This window comes from Amblyomma maculatum, chromosome 10, assembly GCF_055883805.1.
Source record: "Amblyomma maculatum isolate TAMU_Amacu chromosome 10, ASM5588380v1, whole genome shotgun sequence".
Lineage (NCBI taxonomy): Eukaryota > Metazoa > Arthropoda > Arachnida > Ixodida > Ixodidae > Amblyomma > Amblyomma maculatum.
This window is the reverse complement of record NC_139353.1, coordinates 21796709-21817239: the sequence shown is the minus strand read 5'-3', so window position 1 is coordinate 21817239 and position 20531 is coordinate 21796709. Positions and strand designations below refer to the sequence as shown.

At 45.4% G+C, this 20531-nt stretch overlaps 1 protein-coding gene across 1 annotated transcript; it reads right to left on the bottom strand.

Moving 5' to 3' along the window:
• Positions 1–294: 294 nt before the first annotated feature.
• On the bottom strand, positions 295–16932 carry mRpL4 (mitochondrial ribosomal protein L4). The gene is made up of 10 exons (XM_084582168.1): positions 16804–16932; positions 16502–16598; positions 16101–16272; positions 14807–14858; positions 13881–13998; positions 12730–12836; positions 9946–9996; positions 4900–4958; positions 3955–4028; positions 295–523 (listed from the first exon to the last, which is right to left on the bottom strand). Exons 1-10 carry the CDS (start codon positions 16849–16851, stop codon positions 372–374), a joined length of 930 nt encoding a protein of 309 aa, XP_084438294.1. The 5' UTR covers positions 16852–16932; the 3' UTR covers positions 295–371.
• Positions 16933–20531: the final 3599 nt, after the last annotated feature.

Sequence of the window (20531 nt, the reverse complement as noted above, 5' to 3'; positions counted from 1 at the left end):
TTAAATCTTGGCCCTGGTTGTTAACTGATAGCTGAACTCAAAGCCCAAATACACTGAAACTGAACGCTGGTCTGATTAATTTGAGGCATTTAAAAGTCCTTGTTGTATACACACATCAGACACACTAAAGATGTGGCACGTGCATCTGTGAGTTGTAATTACTGCAATATTGCGGCACATCAATATCTGGCAGATTCCTTGAAGAACCCTCGATCCGCCAAAGATTTCTACATTAGTTAACACGCACATACTCTGAGGTTACTAGTATTAGTTATGCAAAGAAAAATCATCCAGCACAAGTTTGACAACTTCTATTTATTAACAAGTGATCAGAGCTTTTGGAATTTCTAAAAAGGATTGAAAAGCATGATTTACAAGTAGGGCTTCCGGTGGTACTTCTGTTTTGCGACCTCCCAGCCGTCTGTGCGGCTCATCTGGTAGAGGAGCTTGTTCTCGATCTCCTCGACGGCGGACAGTGTCAGAACAAGTGTGTCATGCTTCAGCATGCTGAACACATTGAGCCCTGAAAAGGACAAAGCACAGTGATACACACTTCATATGCTGCAACCACCACAAACAATTGCCGAAGTCCAGCAGCAACAGCTGCCTTCGTCACCGCCGTGACAGTGCTACTCGGTGTTTTAACCTGTCCAGTCCTGCAACAGTTTGCTCTTGTTTGCTTCTCATACCTCACCTAATTCTTTCAGTGTCTTTCTCAACAACCTCTGCCACCATTTTTCACACCTATAGCTACCTTCTCCTTCGCACTTGCTCACTGGATGGCTTTACCCAAGGTAATTATTGTTTTCTTAGCAGCTCGTAGGTTGTGGTGACAGTCCGTCATGCTACCTTGAATAGCTCGGAGAGGCAAAAAATTTGCATTATGTACGTGCCATGCCTCGCCGTGGTGGCACAGTGGTTAAGATGCCCGACTACTGTGCAGGAGTACCCGGGTTCGGACCTGGCCAGCGACGGCTGCGTTTCGATGGAGGCGAAATGGAGAGGCATCCATGTGCTGTGCGATGTCAGTGCACGTTAAAGATCCCCAGGTGGTCGAAATTACTCCAGAGCCCTCCACTATGACTCCCCTTTCCACTTTCACTTCCACCTTCCTCTCTTCTCTTAAAGGGACTATGAAATGCCTAAAATGAGGTAAAGCAAATCGGTCGAAAGATAGGTACTTCCTCACAAGTCAATTCATCATAAGAATTTTTCAGCTTGCTTCATTAACATTGGAGATATCAGCGATTAAAAATGGCGCTCCTCCTCTCTCCCCTAAGCTCAACACTTTGAGAAACCAGAAAAAAAAAAAGAAAACAGATCGGGAACTCCACCCCATCCATAAAACGTCATTCCTCAGCGTCGCCCACGCATTCATCGGTCTCTGCCTTTCCCTTCCCGTTTGCACTTGCATAGCTTTCAACCCTGTCTCGTGCCTTCCTCGGCCGCTGGCTTCTGCAGTTGCTTGACCTCTTGGAATTGTGTGCGACAGCAGCCCGAACAACCCGGGTCGTTCGCGAGCGCATGCCTGCAGGTGGGCAGGCTGCTGTCCACACCGGCGGCTGCTGTGGAGAAGCGATTCTCTCCATATCCCTGTCCCATTGAGCACAAATTAGCATCCACTCCTGACGAGTACGGCTTGCCACGAGACCTCTTTCTTCTCTCGCACTGCCGGCCTGTCTCCCGTGTCTGTAGCTTTGATACCATTTTTTGCAGTTTGATCAACGGCGGCTGGTCTCCTCGCGGAGTTAATGCGATAGCAACGACTCGGCATGGATGCTGGCAGACGAGCGTGCGAGTTGCACACATGCGAACATGCCGTCGTTTTTAGCCAGGAGCACTTTCATGGTGGTCGGCGAGGGGCATCTCTTGTGATGCATAACGAATGGAATGTACATATCATCGACGTGAGCATGGACTGATCATTTCAAGAGATCACTACAAAATTTGGATATCGTATGAGTACGAATTAGTGCTCGTCCGCGAATCTTAAGAATTGAGATTAACAAAAGGGTAGTGTAGTTGTTTTTTTTAAATCCTTTCGCACATCGTTTGGGAAGTGCCAATGCGTAACATGCAAGCGTGTTTTACCTCTTGTATGCATTGTCCGAGCCAGAATTGATGGTGCAAAACATCAGCAAAGTAGCTCGGCACATACAGTTCGGTAGCACAGGCTGTCACCGATTTCCGCAACTATACATGCAAGAACTGCGCACAGGAGCATGCGAGCGCCTAAGCTAGAAAGGCAGCGAGGTGATTTGATTCCAAAACGCTATCCACCGCGGCTTCAATGCCGAACAAACAAGGTCTAGCGATGACCAGGAAGCAGCGCACGGCCGGAGTGTGTCGGCCGCAGCACTTGCAGACGACATCTTTGCGGTAACCTGGCGGCATCCAGTGCGAATTTGTGTACTTTCGCGACGCAGCTGAGGGCAGACCTTTTTTGAAGCACGTTCCTTTTAATTATCAACACACCGCACAAACGATCGATGCTGCAAAGACGGGATGAGACTACAGTATGCTGTTGCTGCGCTGTCGGTCAGTACACGAAGGTTGACGTCGCCTATTTTATGCTCTGCTCCTGAAATATGATCTGAAGCAGAAGTGTATAATCGGTACAATGTTGAATCGAACTAGCTCGTGCGCTTTTCGGACTAAGGTGCCGACGCGCACTTTCAGTCAGATGCCACCGCCTTCCCAGTTAGCATCGCGAACTGAAGAGCCAAGCTCAGGGGTTCATGCATGCAGGGCATACAGCACTCGAGCGGACGACTTTCGCAGCTACCGGAAGTGTGTCCGTGACATAGTGGCCGTCGCAGCTGCAGCCAATGGCAGCCTGTCGATCTCTGTAGATGTGGCGTATGTTCTCACAGCAGAATAGTTCCGAATCTCATCACCAAGCGAGAACCAAGCAGCCTGTGATTTTCAAAAAACGCAGTTTTTAAAAATTAATAATAAATCGCTGCCTTTGTTCTAAGGAGTTGCACTTTGGCCGAATGCTCGGAAGCATTCGTCCTACACATTAAAAATGTTTATCAGCGGCCTTTCTAGCCATATCATAGTCCCTTTAAGGCTTGCGTGGTTCTGGTGTCCACAGAGAAAGTGTAACAGATACTGTGCCTTTCCTTTCCTGTAAACCAATTTACATACCATAGTTCCAAATACATAATGTGAGATGCGGAAGTTCTTTTTGATGTCTCCCAAGAAATATTGCAGACTGTTTTCAGTATGCAGAATTTAAAACTTTCTGCTGCAGAAAGTTAGGGGCTTTAACTATATCAATAGACATAACAGTTAAACTCGGAAAATTTTTTTCCACAACACACTCAACTGAGCAAACGCCAGCATTGCATCAGCTGTGTTACTGCACAAAGCGAAGATATCTCGCTGCAAACTATCCCCGACATATTATGCAGTCGCTTTGTGGACATATTTTTTTCTGCTGCAAAGCTCCAGCAAACATGAAGGCTGTAATTTAGCACAAATATCTTCTGGGTGAGAGCAATTACCATATACTGTACACATATGCCGCTAATACAATTGTGCTTCGACTGTCCTGTACTGTAGGACTGCTTTCAGTGCAGCAAGTCAGAAAGTACAGATAATCGAAGAGAAAAAAAAAAAAAAAAAAATAAAACTTTTTGACACAGCACTGCACTTTACAGAGCTTATGTTCTGATTCGTTTGCTTGTATAACGCTGCAAAGAAGAAATTCGTCAAACTTCATAGGGCCTTGATTTTTAGAGATCGCAAAACTGACACTGACTTTGTGTCGGAACTGTCCACATGAGAAGAGCAGCAACAAGACTACTGCTTCTGCTTGAAAGTAGGCTACATGCACTTGCTTTCCGCTCACAAATTGTACTTCCTAGGACCATACCGAAACAAATGGGAGCTATCTTAACCAGTGTGTGTTAAGCTAAATATACTGGAGATCAATAAACAAGTGCTCACCGTAGACAGGCATTATGTTGAAGTGCTTCACTTCATCGCAAATGATGGCTATGTTTTCAGAGACATAATCCGTGCTGAAAACAAGATAAAGTAACATGTAGCTTCATGATTAGGAGCACATACCTCTCATTTTGTTTCAGAAATCATTTTACTTCACAAATTCATGAGTGTTTCACCACCTCATTTCTTTTCCTTTTGCAGCACTGTTTCCTTCCTGGACATTTTTAAACGCTTTTTGGCTTGAAGATGTGCTTGCGCATAAATACTGTGTGATGCATGCGGTGCATATTAATGACACGGCAGGAAAGACAGTCATGAAAATTAGTTAATGGGCAATGGCTGCAGGTCAGCTCAGGCGAAGGCCAAAATGGCATCTGCCTTCTTGTGGAGCCAAGTAGAGCTGCATCACAAGTTTCATAATTTTTGGGATTGATTTTCTTTTTTATTCTATCGCCTTCCCTTTCAGAGAGCCTGAACAAGGTCTACGTTGATCAGATAAAAGGGAGCAAAGGCAACTTCTAAGCCATGCCCTGAAGACTTGACCAGTAGAAACGGTACACTCTTTGAAAGCAATGGGTTCAACTTTGCCAATGGGTGTGCAGGGCATGTAAACATTAACATATTTCTTGCAGCAATAATGTACCTAGGTTCAATTACTCTAGCCTGTTATCATTGCTCCACGAGTGCACCAGCTTACCTACTTTAGCTGCAACTACAACAAGAAACTGATGGTGCGGTGCAAACTGTATTGTCAAAACGAAAATTGGAACTTTTGTGCACAACAGGGCATTCCACACTCGAATTAAAATTAGTGTGTTGATCAGAACTCTCAAATGCAGATAATAAGCCCAATGACTTCCATTCTTAGGAACCTGCAGTGAAGCTTCCTCTATCCAAGAAGGCACTGTAACAGATAGTCTACCATCTTCGTCATACGGCACTTACTTGTCCACGAAAAGTACCGAAGGGCCCCAAAACCTCTCCTCGACCAAATTCTCCAGGTACTGAAAGGCAATGTAGAAGGGCTCAGTGTAGAAGGGTTCCAGCTATACTTCAATGCACTGCATTCATATTTAAATTCACAGAGGTCTGTTTAGCTGAACGCATTCATCAGACAAACTTTTCAAACTTTCCAGAAAAACAAGTAATTTTTCTAGAAAACACCTTGAGCTAAACAAAGCCTTGGATTATTTTCATATGAATAAGGTTTAACGTTATGTTGCAATAGCCACCTTCATGATGCAAGTAAGTGCCCGTACTTTCAGAGGTGACTTTTACCAATATTGCTAACAATTTTGGCCATACTGTCTTCTCAATTTCTGTATCAGATCACAAGCTGCCATCAGCTCAGATCATTTAATCCAGATTTACTCCCTTTAACAGAACAAAACACTGTTGACTGGAGCCCACACTCATCTACAGAAGAAAAAAGGGCTGTCAAAATAATACCCACAAAGGCAGCTGTCAAATGCAGTCAAACCCATTTATAACAATACCGGTTTTAACAATATATCGGATATAAAAATGGGCAGCCGCAGCACCGCCAGGCTTGACATGTATTTTATGGTAAAATAAACCACTTATTACAATGGTGTCATATTATATTATCGGTTATAACAATCAAATATGGTTACTGAAAGTAAAAAAAAATGCGGAAATGCAGCCGACGACGTCGATGCAGTGACAGTCAAAAAAAAAAAAGAAATCGGAACAAAGTGCGTCTAGCCAATGCGTTGGTCGGGTGCGCTAGGGAAGCTTGCATGCCACGGAGACGTGGGGGAGGACAGAGTGCTTCCTCACGCGGAGGAGCACAGAAGGCACTGCTAGGCACAGCCATTTTGAGGGAGAGCTTTGAGCACTCCCCCTCGAGACTGCCCGTGGCCTAGGGAACTCACGTCCTCTCTGCTTCTGCATGGTGGTGCAGTCCATTCTAAGGGTGCACTGACCGTGGTGCGCTGCACGATCCTCCGCTTTTTCCAGGCCCCCGCTTCGCAGTTGAGCATGTTTTGTGGCAGGCGTGCAGCGGTGTTCGCGCACGTCTTTCTAGCGTGGTTCTCCTAGTGTGCCATCATCGTTGCCACAATCTTGCTGGCCCTGAATTTTCCAAGAACAGCATGAAGGATCCTCCTCCAGGAAGCGCAACACAACTGGCGCAGAAAAGGAAGTAAATGAAAATACCGCTATAAGTTAAGTGGAACATTGTACGTGAGTACAAGGACGGTGTAAAAGTGTGAAACTTGGTGCGCCTGATGCAACCGACAGTATTGACAATCATCCGCAACGTGCTCAATATTGAGAATGAAAGCGATGCCAGAGCTGCCCATGCAATGGACGACAGGCGGGAAAGGGTTCGACACGGGGCCTACAAAGACGTAGAACAGGTGCTCTACCAGTGGTTCTTGAACGCCTGTGCAGCGAACCTGCCAATTAGTGGCCCAATTTTAGCGGAGACGGCAAAGCATTTCGCATACCTTCTGCGCAACACCGATTTCCAACCAGGTGGTGGCTGGATTCAACGGTTCAAGGAGAGACATGGGATTGTCTACAAGGCTGTCATGGGCGAGGCAGGATCACTCATGTCGAAGCTAGGTAGAAGTGGCTTGAGGAAACACTGCCCTGAATCCGAGAAGCATACGCAGACCGGAACTTGTACAATAGGGACGAGACTGAGGTGTTTTTCCAGATGCTACCCTCAAACATGCACGCTATCGAAGACAATCCCTGTAAAGGCGGCAAGCAAAGCAAATTAAGCGTGACCGTTATCTTGTATGCTGACATGGACGGCAGTGACAAGTGCCCTGCCTTCGTCGTAGGGAAATCCAAGAATCCGTGGTGTCGCGAGGATCCCGGTTCGCTACCGTCATAACGGGAAAGCATGGATGACATGCAAACTTTTTTGTAAGTGGCTGGTCAAGCTTTATCAGCGAAGGCAGGAAGGTGGCATTGGTGCTCGACAATTGCACTACGCACTAAACAGCTCAGAAGCTCTCGCACGTGGAAGTTTTTTCCTCCCACCTAACAGCACTGCAGGCTTGTAGCCTATGGATGCAGGTGTGATTACTTGCTTCAAGGGACTGTATTGCCGATGTGTATTGAGCAGGCTTCACTGAACCTCGACATTTCTGTCCGAGAACGCCGACCGGCGCCAGACATGAAGATCTCACTCCTGATCACAGCGGAGTTCATTTTTGAAGCATGGACAGACGTAAGCTCCTCCACGATTATGAACTGCTTCAGAAGGCGGGCTTCGTTGGGGATACCAGCGACGCTGAAGGTCACGAAGTTCCTGCCGACACAGCAATGACCAAATTTTGGTCACTAGTGAGTGGTAGTGACGGCGAAGCGTCGGGACTTGGGAAATTTTTACATGCCGACGGTACAGTCCCAACAGATGAAGAGCTGACAGATGAGGCTATCATTGCAGCAGTCACTGGCGCGAAGGACGGTAACAGTAGCATTGACGACAATGAACCGGAACCTGTGCAGGTTGCGTCTCACCAGGAGGCTTTGAGAATGATTGACTCCCTGTGGGACTTCGTTTTTGCTAAGAACCTTCCACCGCATTATGTTCAGCAGTTGGATGCCCTGCAGAAAGATGTCGGCCAGGTTGCCATGAAACAGATAACGCTTACGGATTTACGGGCTTCTTCCCACTACGAAATAAAAAGCGCAAGCTACGTTGTCTTCATTAAATGTGTATTTTATAATATTTTCTTTGTTTTTTCTTGCCCAACCAAGATATAACGATTATTGGTTAAAACAATTACATTATAACGGATTACGGGTTTCTTCCTGCTATGAAATAATAAGTGTGAGCTACCTTGTCTTCATTAAATGTGCAGTTTATAATTTTTTTCTTTGTTTTTTCCTGCCTAATACGGTTATAATGATTATCGGTTATAACAATTATACATGACACTTCAATATTGTTATAAGTGGGTTTGATTGTAATCAAAACTGCAGATGACATGTCATGACCACAAATATGTATAAAGTTGGAGACCCAGAGTTTTTATTTAAATTAAGAGCTAACGGGATCTCAGCCTGGAGGGGGGGGGCATCGGCTACACGTAGTCCGCCATTCCCGTTGTCATCGACGCTTGTCAAGCCAATGAAGAGCCAACAAAACGCATAGCCAAATTCACATCCATAGCATAGTCTGTTTATTCTCCACGTCATTGATTGCGCTTTGTTGAGCCAGCAGTTGTTGGGTCTTTTGTCAAGTGCTGTTTCAACACCCAGACAGCCCAGTTTGCACTAGAATGCTAAATTGGGCGAGTTGGTGCATTTGCATTTTAGGAAACGTAGCGCAAAGAAGACAAGGACAAAAAAGAAGGAAACACACACGAGTGCCAGTTTGCACTGTTGGCCTGCTTTGTTTTGACACAATGATTGCGAGACTCAGCGGCAGTGTTTCACAATGACAGAGAAGCTAAGATTACAGCCACTGTCGAAGAAATCGGCAACAGAGCTGCAGCAAAACAACATGATGTCGACAAGTCATGCATTCACGACTAATAAAAGAGATAACGACCGAATTGGTGAGTAAGAGCCTAAAAAAAAAATGTGCCATCAGTAACAGCTTGGATGACTCCGAGGATGACTACGTCTTCGAAATTGGCGATGAAGCCTTGGATGGTAGCAGTGAGAGTGGCGACTATTGAGAATCGGATAACCAGCGACATTGTGGCGGTCATTTGAATAAATGTTCCAAAAACGAAATGGTCACCGAGTGTGTATTTCTATCTGTCTAGTACTCTTTTCTTTTTTTTTTTTTCAGATAAATGTGCGGGTTATACACGAGGAAGTTTTTTTCTCCCTCAGTGTTCAGATAACCAGCGATGTTGTGGCGGTTGTTTGAATAAATGTTCTGAAAACAAAATGATCACCAAGTGTGCAGTTTTATCTTTCTAGTGCTCTTTTTGTTTTTTCAGATAAATGTGCAGGTTATACTTTTGTTTTTTGCAGAGTTCAAGGTTAGGGGTGCGGGTTATATGCAGAGGTGGGCTATATGCGAGCAAATGTGGAAAGCAAGCATTGAAGACTGTCCATACTATCTGACAGGCAACACTTCAGAAATATGTGTGACATCATTAGGCACAGCAATGCATCCGATGCCGTGCCACTGATGCTTTGTGTTTCATGCTGAGCAGTCCAATTCCTGTTTGCCCTTTTTACCTGTCCCTAGTTTAATAACTGAACTCTCTCAGTGCCTTCTCCTTTTCAAGTGCCTCTACCACCTTCTTTCCCATGTTGATAGACACCCTCTCCTTCTACAGTTGGCTTCTCCTATGTACACTGCCCGACATGTCAACCTCACACGCACATTTGCAAATAACTAGACTACAGATATGCACCAGTGGAGTAAAGAACTTAAGAGGTCATCATATAGGAGTTTATCAGGAGGTAAAGATTCTGTCTTACTAAAATTGTGCACCGCTTAGAACACCATGCCACATGGCACCTAATGGGCAGTCAGTATTTGTTAGGATCAGTGAACATGCATTCCCCATTTTTGGCAGCAATGTACACAATGTTAATGAACTGCCCCTGATTGTTGCCTACATGGAACCTAGACCTTGTCTGGCAGAACGGTCCTTTGTGCACACATAGTAACAACCACGATTCACAAAGCACACTGTTATTGCATATACGTGTGCAAAGTCCTTGGTTCTCACTAAAAGTATAACGACCATAACAAAGCATTGCGAGTAAATAAGAGTTCGCATCAATTGTAACTTTGAGCACGTCCCTAGCGGCGACCTTCAGCTGGTTATGCAAATTCTCACAAAGCTAACTAAATCGGTCATGCCTATTTCCTGTCTCCATTATGTACTTTTCATTCCTCCTATTTAACATTTAGTAAGAGTGTAATGTGGAAGAATACGACCCTGAATATACAATACTAATTGGTCCATCGAATAAAGCACACACTTAAAATGTAGCAAACCTGCAAAGCAACAGACCAGACCGCACAAGAGCAATACTAACCTTTGAGTCATTGGTTGGAAGGTCAAGGCTATCAACAATCTTGAGGTCATCCTGAAATATAAAAGGGGGGTTAAAACTGTTCTTCTGGTATAAAAATGCAGCACAAAAGAAGACCTAATGTGAGAGAAAATAACAGGCAACACAAATGAGTAGGTCGGGGACTAAAAAAAAAATAAGCAAACCTCAAAAATGTGGACTAAGCCTTCGATCTTGATGTATAAACACAGAGAAGATAGCTTGCAAAGATGCAGTTAAAAAGATGCTACCACACGTCTCGGTTCTACCGACAAAGCCATGCACCTTTTACTGCCGCAGAAACTCTCTATCTTGGTTTCTACGCTACCACATTAACTTTCAACACTCCCACTGTGACGTAAATCACTGCTCACATTCATTTCATACTGCTCCTTCTCTGCGCTGTCCCATTCTGCAGAATTTTGAATCAGCAGCTTACCATCACAGCTTCGCAGTCACTGTGATCCTGAATTTTATGATGCGGTTAATGAGACGCTTCGTTATGGTGTCCTAACTACTGGATGGTTTGGACATACTGAAATGTCCCACCTCTGACACGAAATACTTAGTAAGTGACACTGTACCAACTGCAGCATGACAAGATTGTAAGTGGCATGAAGAAAGCCTCGAGCCATGGCGCTTCACATAATCAAAGCAAAGTTCACAGGACGAAGGTAAATACTGTTCTGTCAGAGCATTCCCTAAACAGTGCTAAAGTACCGTATTTACTCGCATAATGATCGCACTCGCGTAATGATCGCACCCCTAAATTTTGAGGTCAAAATTCCATTTTTTAAATTCCCCGTGTAATGATCGCACCCCGAACATGGAGCCGCCTGGTGGTTGATCTGCAGTCATCCCGCAGCGAATGCATTCCAACGAGTTCCCAACCTAGTCTAGTAACGTTGGAGTTCCCATGATTCCATGCTTTGCGGCGTTCGCCATTTTGCAATTCGGCAGCGTCGTAGCGTGCTTTGTGTTTTTGTGCGAGTTTACGCCATTTCACCATGGGGCGGTATGCCAGTTACACCGCCGCGTTCAAGCTCAAGGCTGTCGACTATGCACTGGAGCATGGCAACCGCGCTGCTGGTAGGCATTTCGGCGTGGACGAAATGAGGATACGCTATTGGAAGAAGCAGCACGAGAAGCTGATGGCTACGAACAAGACACGGCGGGCTTTCCGTGGACCCAAAACGGGCAAGTTCCCTCGTGTTGAGGAGGCGGTCCTAGAATACGTGAGGGACCTGCGCAAGGATGGTTGTGCAGTGTCATTAGAAATGATACAGATGCAGGCGCGCGCAACTGCCAGGAAGCTGGGAATCGCCGCAAAGGATATCCGCGCTAGCTCCGGTTGGACGACTCGCTTTATGCGACGGAATGGACTTTCCCTGAGGCGGCGGACGTCGTTGTGCCAGCGGCTCCCAGCCGCGTATGAAAGCAAAGTGATAGACTTCCATCACTTCGTCACTAGGCTTCGCGAAAAATGCGGTTACCTCATGTCGCAAATTGGAAACGCCGATCAAACTCCACTGACGTTCGACATGCCCCGGAATACAACTGTGAACGAGAAGGGTGCTCGGAGCGTCCTCGTGAGGACGTCTGGCGCTAAGAGTGGCTAAGAGTTTTAAGAAGACAGGCATATCTAACGCTTTGGATGGAACGAAAGATGACTTCCTGTGGGATTGTGAAGATGCTCCCAGCGATGACACTGCCGTTTCCGATGAGTCATGCAGCAGTGAAAGCGAGGATAGCGAGGATTCAGACTTTGATTAGAGTACTGACGAAAAAAAATAAATGGGCATTGTGCACTCCATGTGATGCTTAATGTGCGTGTTTATTGCGAAGGTAAGCCTTACTCAGCTTTTATTTTTGGTTGCAAGATCAAAAAACAGCGCGGCTACTTGGGACAAACAGAGAGGAGAATAACGGACAAGCGCTGTCCGTTATTCAGGGACTGCCCTTTAAATAATGATCCGAGATATCCTGATAAAAAACTATGCACACCTCTTTTTAACAACACTAATGTAATCTACAGGCATAAGGATCAACTAACCAGGGAGTTATCGGAAGCCTATTACATCCATAGAAAAGGGGATAGTTGCGTGAGCACGCCATCGGTGCTTCTGCATGACACTGAGATTGTATATTTGGATTCCCATGATTAGACTGATGCTTGTTTGGGAGCGCATGCGTCCTGGTTCTTGAGAAAAAAGTGTATATTACCTGTGTCTTTTTCGAATAAACTTCAGTTGTTAGGCAGCGCTTGTCCGTTATTCTCCTCTCTGTTTGTCCCAAGTAGCCGCGCTGTTTTTTGATCTTGCAATGCACCAACTAGCTCAGATTTCCGTTCTTCTGCAGTTTATTTTTGGTTGTAATCAAGATACATGTTCTAAGACGTCTGACCTGCAACTTGTTTGCGTTTTCGGTGCTCAAAAATTTTTTGTAGAAAATTTACCCCGCGTAATACTGACGCACCCCGAAATTTGCGTCAGTATTTTAAAAAAAAAAGTGCGATCATTATGCGAGTAAATACGGTAGGTCCCCAGAAAAGGCATCGGGATGACAGCTGGAGGTGTAGGAAGTTTACGCATCAGACGAGCATGCCCAGGAGGAACGGATGTCCTAGGGTTCCAACAGTATAGGGCAGACATTACACTTACTGCAATTAAGAACCTTCTCACAGCTCCAAAAGCAGATTTATCAAGGTTGTATACACTAAATATAAGTTTTACAAGTTAGCTCATTCAGGTGGAGACACTGTTAGCTCACCTGTGCAAACTTGACGGAAAGTGCAGTGGTCAGCCCTTGGACTCGCCGAAAGAATGGCAACATGTAGTAGTATGTCCTCGGCCCACGGGGTCCATGAGCAATGCCCCCTGGGGATGCCACATAATCCGACATAAGCGTCTTTCATTCTGAATGGCTTAAGGCTGCACATGCTACACTGTGCAAAAACTTGTAGTCTAGATCCCAATTCAGTAATGTCTGTTAAGGCCTACCACAACAATCTTTACTATATATTGTCAAGCAAGTGGAGTATGGTTCAGGACAAAGCCCTCTGCCAATGACCTCCAATGATATAGAGTTATACAGTTAAACCTTCACATAACAAACTTTAATGTAATGAAATCCCCGATGTAATGAAGTACTTCTTTGTAACTTTATGCCCATAGAGCACCATGTATGTTTAGCTTCTTTACAGATAAGTAAATTTTACTGCACTTTCAATGTAGTGAAATTTCATCGCTGGCTCAAAACGAGCCTGCGGAAAATTGTACTGCGAGCTCGAAGGTTGGACAAAGCACGTACCAACGTGCACACAAGAATGAGTATATGAAGGCGGGTATATATGCAGGGAAATGGGAAATGCGCTGCCTGCTGTGCCATCTATGGTAGTACAGGTGAGGTTTGTGAACACAGTGTGGAAGAAAACCACTACATGGTACTAGTGTCTACGCAACGCTGGCAATGCGCAACCAGCAAGATTAGACACAGCTATCCATAAAGAAAGGAAATTTTTCCTCCCTCCATGCAGCTCTCACAGCCTTGCCGAAAACACAGCGAATGCTGCGCCACCTGTATGCAAAGGGAGCCGTGGTGCAATTATTGCAATCATTTATTTCCTTAAAGCTCAATAAAAAAGCTGCAAGGGTAAGCCCTTCTGTTCGCCTGATCTCAATTCCCACTCATAATGTGTGGGCATGCGAACAAAGACAAGCATTACTGTGCCTGCGGCAATGTGCAACATGAACTGAGTTTTAGTTCCCGTATTGCACAGTTCAGTACATGGCACAGTTCAGTACACGGAAAGCTGCGGCCTGGCCCACTGCTGGCCTTCAATTTTCTGCCTCCGTTCCACGAGGCAATAAAATAAGTGAGCCAACTTATCGAGTTTACTGAAAGACAAGGCTGACACTTGCCTCCTTTCCAAAGGGGTGACCGGATACTTCCATGCCGGGCTCGGCCAGTGCCCTTCTGAGGCCACGGTTTGCGGCCACCACCCCGCCGTTCGGCACGTGTCTGCGTCGTTGTCCAGTCCTGCAAAAACCCATTGCAAATTACCTTGTTGATGGGTTGAAGCATGCTAACAGTCTAGTAAACAGGACAAGGCATCTAAGACTAAGCTCGTTGCCATATTCTGCCTCATGCAAGCTATGTGGTACTCTGGGAGCTAAGTGCAACTATTGGCTAGTCAGAGCTCATCACACCAAGATAGTTTTAGACTGGGTGGGCCGTGAATGAGCCAAGCGTCGGGCAACAATTACAGTCAGGCATGCAAACTTTTTCGCACAATCAGACGGGCTGGTCGCGGCACATAGTAACCGTGATGCAGCACAGTTTTAGCACGGCATAACATAGGTTTGGAATTGGGATACATTGTAGCAAGTTGGGCTAGTTGGTGAGAGCTCACTACAGAAAGAATACTGCTGCAGTGAAGAATGAAGACACACTAACGAAAAAAGAACATCGCTTGCATAGATGTTGCTCTAAGGTTACTGCTTTTCAGTCTGTTGTGAGCTTCTCTGTATATATTCCTTCCAGTTGTCCCAATAAGCCTAGTTGAGAGTTTGCGTGTGTCCTGTTCCTTTTTTCATTGGTGTGTCTTCATTCTTTACAGTGTTCCTCCAGTCACAAGACTGCATACAACCCTTCGGCAACTTTCGTGACAGTTGGAAGAGAAGTGGGCCTGACACCTCACACATAACTTATGTATGGTAGCACAATCAATGTATACAGTAAAGGAAACAAAACTTAAATTCTTTTCATAGAAGAAGCAAAATTTGGGTTAACATGCACATACACTATGAAAAGTATGATAACAGAAAAATCTTGGAGAGACATGTACCACTTTCTGGTAGTAGAGCTGCCAGTTCACGTTCCAGTGCAGTGTGTCGATCCTGCAAGCGTTCATAAAATAGCCAGAAATGAGAAAATGCACACTTTTGCGGTCCTTACCAAGATAAAGAAGTAATGGCAACACCTGTATTCAGTGCTGCATGGATATAAAGTTTTTATGAACCCACAAAAGATCTCTGCACGTCGCCAAGCTTGCTTCACGGCAATCATGGCGGCAAAAAATAGCCCACAAAATGGCCACACCAAAAAAAAAGAATAAATAAAATGCGTTAAGACATTTTGCTGAAGTAGTTGCTTAAGCATCGTGAAGTGAATAAAACTAGAAAATGACAGTGGGATAAAGTAACAGCCACATTACAGCACTGTAAACCAAAAGAAACATATCACTTTTTTAAAAGCAAGGTGCCCACCTACTGTGCGATACTAGTGCGCTTTAAAGAACTCTGGGTGGTTGCAATTAGCTGGTAACCTCCACTATGGTGCCTCTGCCTGGGTTGCTTTGAGATGCTAGACCCCATAAATCAATCAATTTTTTTAAAACAGTAAGGCCCACAAAAAATAAGAAATGACAAATTAGTAATGAGGTAAAGCTGCAAAGCTTGCATGTAGACTCAAGAACTTTCGCAAACTGAAGTGAATGAACGCTTCAAAGTTCAAAGGACTTTAATTACTTAGGACACAGAAGGTAGACAGCTCCTTATACCAGGGGCAATACAAGGACCCAAACCGTTGTTATGATTCATGGTTTCTGCCACATACTGCCCTTTGCTCGTGCAAAGACCCGTCGGCGGAGAGCAAGTCCATGAGATAAAATTGAGAAGTTACGAACGTATTGCGTGGTAAATTACTCTCTAAATATGCAAACAATATCAAAATTGTCAACATACGTAAAAGCATAAATAAAATCAAAGACAGCCACAAGAAAAAATTAGAAGGGTTCAATGCTGCTGAACCAAATATGGAGCGAAAGCATTAGCTTTCGAGCGTGCTTCTTCCGAGCGTTCCTCTTCTTGTTCTTCCCAGCCCAGATATAAAGCCCTGCTTCAACCAAGCCGTATGAACGTGCCTTAGTGGCCTATAGGAGTAACGTGAATGCCAGGGTCATGGCACTCTGATTCTGGCATAACCGTCCCATGTGAAACGAGAGACCCAAGTTGGCAGCTCCTGCCAGGGGACCACGGACACGGCACACAGCGACAAGCCGTTAGAAGTATTGCTTTCGCAATAAACCTCTACGATCGTTCACTGTGACCACAAAAGTTCAGCAAATAGCAACCGCTCACCTTGGAAACACTCCGAACACTTTCGGGTGGAGAGGAATTAAGCCGAGCTTCTCGGATTCAATGGTGTCCAGATTTTCGACCCATGCCTCTCGGTTCGGCGTGAACTTGGACGGGTAGGCGAGCTCACGCTTCGTTATAAGTGGCAGTGGTGGCCTCGGCGGGATGGTAGGAGCTAGAAAAAAGATACACAAAAGGAATTGACAACAGAAGCGCTGAAAATCGTAATCTAAAACAGAGCTTAGCTTATGTAAATAATTTGATAGTAAAGCGAACGAATCGATTAAATTGACGGTGTTTTGAAGCGACAGAGCGAAAACATGAAGAATAAAATAGCATTTGCGTATCCTTCTCATACGCGGTCACTTTACTTTCATTCGGGAACTCTGCTGATGTTCACCTACCTGCACTGTCAGCTGGAGGAAGTGGCTCTGCTCCTGTCGCAGATGTAGGACCCTGGGTGCATAATCTCTGATACACCACACCCGGCGGACAAGAATTCTAAAGCAAAAAGAAAGCAGACACCATCTGCTGTTAGGCGAGGTCTTCACCATACTCTGCACAGCTCTGATCGTCCACGCAGAAATTGATCGCGGCGATCGGCGTAAAATAGGCGCATGTCACAGTGCTAGTATTTAGTGTTTTGTGCGTTAAGAATGCTCACAACAATAGACGTCGAAACGCCACGATGTTGAAGAAAACTTACTTTAAAGAGTCGGAGCCCAACAAACGTACCCCGCATGGCAGCAGCCATTATGCATTAGCTGGATTGTCTTGGCCAGAGCTGACCACAGCTCGTGATGTGGTGTATTTGGTTTCAGTTTCTATTCATTTTTCAGTTATTAGAAGAAATCTTGCCTCTTGGCTCCTTCCGTTTTCGGCGATCTTGCTCAACTTCATCATGCAATGAGCAGATGATTAGGGGAGGATTGGTGGAGAGCGGGGAGTGGGCGTTAGTCAGAATAGACGCTCCCGCGCAGTTTAGAGGCGGGGTTGAAGGATATCCGCCTCTAGGAAAACGCAGCAGGGCGGCCGTCTGGCACACAGCTCGGATAGAGCACATCACTAAGGGTTGCGGAAGAAAGTCCTAGGGGTCATAGCCGACTTTTAAGGAGGCTCAATGTGCTGATCGAGGGCACGGCACTCGCACAATAAATGTTCGAGAGTTTTCCGTGTGGTACCACACTGAACACACGTACACAGCACTGCACTGCAACACGGAGGCGGTGCATCAACTCTCTGCCGTGCACACACAACCAATACGAAGTCGGAGGAGACAAAGTCACTGCGCTCAAAAGCATGCATGTGTTTTGAGAAGACAGTTGCGCTGTTTGGAGGCGACACGTCTGTCCGGGTGGTGACGATAGTAGTGAGATATGAGTAGTCTTGCTGAATCGTAGTGTGAAGCTGATGGCGATGAGGGGCACGGAGAGTTGGTGCGCCTGCTTAGCTAGCTAGTCGGCGATCTCTAGTTTTGCCGTGGACGCCAACATGTTATGGGGTCGATTGGAAGTAAACTTGCCAGCCGCATAGCTACAACTCATCGAGCTTGGCGATCATATATAGAGAACCCTCAGCCACATACTCTGGGGATGCAAGGAGGACTATCGCCACATCGTGAAATCCTGCTTCCAGTCGAATGGGAGACCCTGCTGCACAGCTCGGACCCAGACATACAAGATCCTCAAGAGCGCCTCTCTGCGGTCACCATGTGGGCTTGACCTGCGGGTCATATAGTAGGGCATATGTGTAAACCAGTCCTAAAACTCTCCGGCTAAATAAAGGTTATCTCTCTCTCTCTCTCTACCTTGATGACCTAGCTTACATTTATCACGGGGCATCACATATGCCATGCATGGTATCATGCTCGATCGTGATCGTAACTAGAAAGAACTTCGCACTCAGCACGCAACTGTCACCTAAGCAATTATAGAACACTATAACTAGACTAAAATCACTGGTAAAACTAGACTAGGGTGTCTCGATGAGCGCGCGCCTCTCCTAGTAACGTTGCTCCTCTTCGCCGCAGCGCAGGGTGGGGACAATCACGTCGTCTGCAACGACGTCGCCATTATGATGCCCGTTCCGTCGGCAACACAAAGGGCGGCGGTGGGGAGCGCGCGCGTATCAAGGCATCCTACCAACTGTCGTAGGGCAGCAATATATACCAGCGCTTGTGTGTCCAACTTGTTCCTCCGTGCTTCGTCCTCGTCCTGCTGCGCGCTGCAAAAAACCAACATATATAAACTTCAACCGGACTTCCTGCTGGCAAAAACGAGTGAAAGCCAGCCGCATGGACACGGTCAAGGAAAACTTTATTGGGCTAACTAACTATTCATCTTGGTTAAAGGCGTGAAATACCCTCAGACACAAGCCCAGTCCTTGTTTGTTGTGTCGGTGTGTTTCGTGGATTTAACAAAGCTCAAAGACCGTTTGGCTTCTGGTTGGAAGACGAATTTAATTCAACGAACCGTGTGTCGCCACAAGGCAATAAAAAACTGCAATCGCTCGCTTTACTTTCAAATATTGTTTTCGAATCGGCCATCAGCTAGCCCACTTACGGACTGAATGCTGCAATTCTGATTAGAAGACAATGGTCGTGATAGCCAAATCATTACTTTGAGGTTTAATGAAAGCCACGTGTAAGTGACATTCTTGCAGTGTTGAGTGGTTGTTTCCGGCGTCGCGGAACCTGCAGTGAACGTAACAGCTCTTTTTTTTTCTTTTTTTTTTGAGGCTACGTTATCTGCATTGTATGCCGGCTTTTAAGCTTGAAAAGTGATTTGGGATAGCTTATTGGCGGACTTCATGTATTAGGCAAACCGAAAACGCCCCGTCTCACTTGTTTTCACGTTTAGCTCTACTCGATACTCGAAGCCATCGTGGAGGACAACAGAAATTTCGACCACCTGAGGTTTTATTAACTCACATCAATATCTAACTAGTACACGGCGCCGTGTTTTTCACCTCTATCGAAATTCGGTACCTGCGGCTGGGATCTGTACCCACGTCCCCAGGATCGCCAGTCGAGGGCCATATACCAGCGAGTCAATACTTCCAAAATATTTTTAATGTTTCATTGTAGTTTCAAGCGTAATTTATACTTTCTTTCTGCGGGGTATTACACGCTAATACGACGAAATAGACCACTCGTAAAACAATGTTATGTTTAGCTTATTTTTTTTTTTACGTTACACATTATTGTATATTATGGCCATTTTCTGCTTAGCTAAGTGCTTCCATAGTATTCTGAATTTTTAACTTACTGTAACTGTGCAGATGGGGGTAAACAATTTTTTTTAATATGCATACCAAATTATTTGATGTTTTAAGGATTTCATTTCCGTCTAATCCTGTAATCACCATTAAGAAAGGTTTATTGTTATACGGCCGCGCAACCATGACATCGTTGCCATTCATCTCTTGTCAGATGTTCAGATAATTCACCGATCATCATGCATGGGAAAGAAAAAGGAACGCCTAGGCCCTAGACAGTGCAATATATGAATTTTATACATTACAGTAACTAGCAGTTAACAGTCAATAAATCAATCATGTTGAGTCTTGACATGCTTTTCATCGCTGCACATGCGTTATGCTTGGTCTTACGCTCGCTCACACCCATAAAAAGACGCACGCGCACACCGTCTCAGTTGGACAGCGGCACAAGATAACTAAGGGAAAATGCCTGAATGCGCTCCGTATGTTATCACATGAAAGGGAAGCTTAGAACTCACTTTACATTATGCTACGCCTTGCGCATGCTCCTTTCATTGCGCAGAAAAACAATTTGCACAAGGCGGCGATAGCAAAAAGCACGCAACCTACTCGCACATCTTTACGCACTAGCAGCCTGTGTAAAACAAGATATTAAAAAACTAAGCATTTAGTGTTCTCCAGAAATAAACGAGTCAAACACGCAATCATACATGCCAGATATCAAGTATATAAGACGGATAAACGCTACGCGGCAAGCACGCAAATGGACCACTAACTTTACGCTGTATAGTGGGTTGCCAATTGTCGAGCTTGAGTTTTACCAGTCAGAGAAGTCGTATTTTCAGTTCTTTTGGAAATCGGGACGTCTTACAATCATTTCGTGAGTGGTTCGTGCACTGGGGCAAGCAACACCCGGACAATTTGCCGCAGAAAATGCCATGCACGTGTCTCCCTCAACCAGCCACGATGAAGCGTGGGGAGCGCAATGGCGGCCACCGGTCGGGGAGCGGCACGCACCTCCTCACGGAATGACTCTACCCTGAGAGGGCGCCCGCATCGAGGTACCCTAAACTAGATTTTGAGGCGCAAGAAAAAATTAAACCCAGCTTATGTATTCTACGTACCTCGAGTCTATGCCTGTTTTTGGTGTGTACCCAGCCGAACTTGCCGAACTTTGACAACTTTCCCTCACATGTGGTAGAGGAGGCTGCAACA

Coding starts and splice junctions, on each gene's coding strand:
- mRpL4 (XM_084582168.1), bottom strand. CDS start 16,851: ATGGCTGCTGCCATGCGGGGTACGTTTGTTGGGCTCCGACTCTTTAAA. Junction 16,599..16,803: donor TTGGGCTCCGACTCTTTAAA/GTAAGTTTTCTT, acceptor TTTTTGCTTTAG/AATTCTTGTCCGCCGGGTGT. Junction 9,997..12,729: donor TTTCCGTCAAGTTTGCACAG/GTGAGCTAACAG, acceptor TTTATATTTCAG/GATGACCTCAAGATTGTTGA.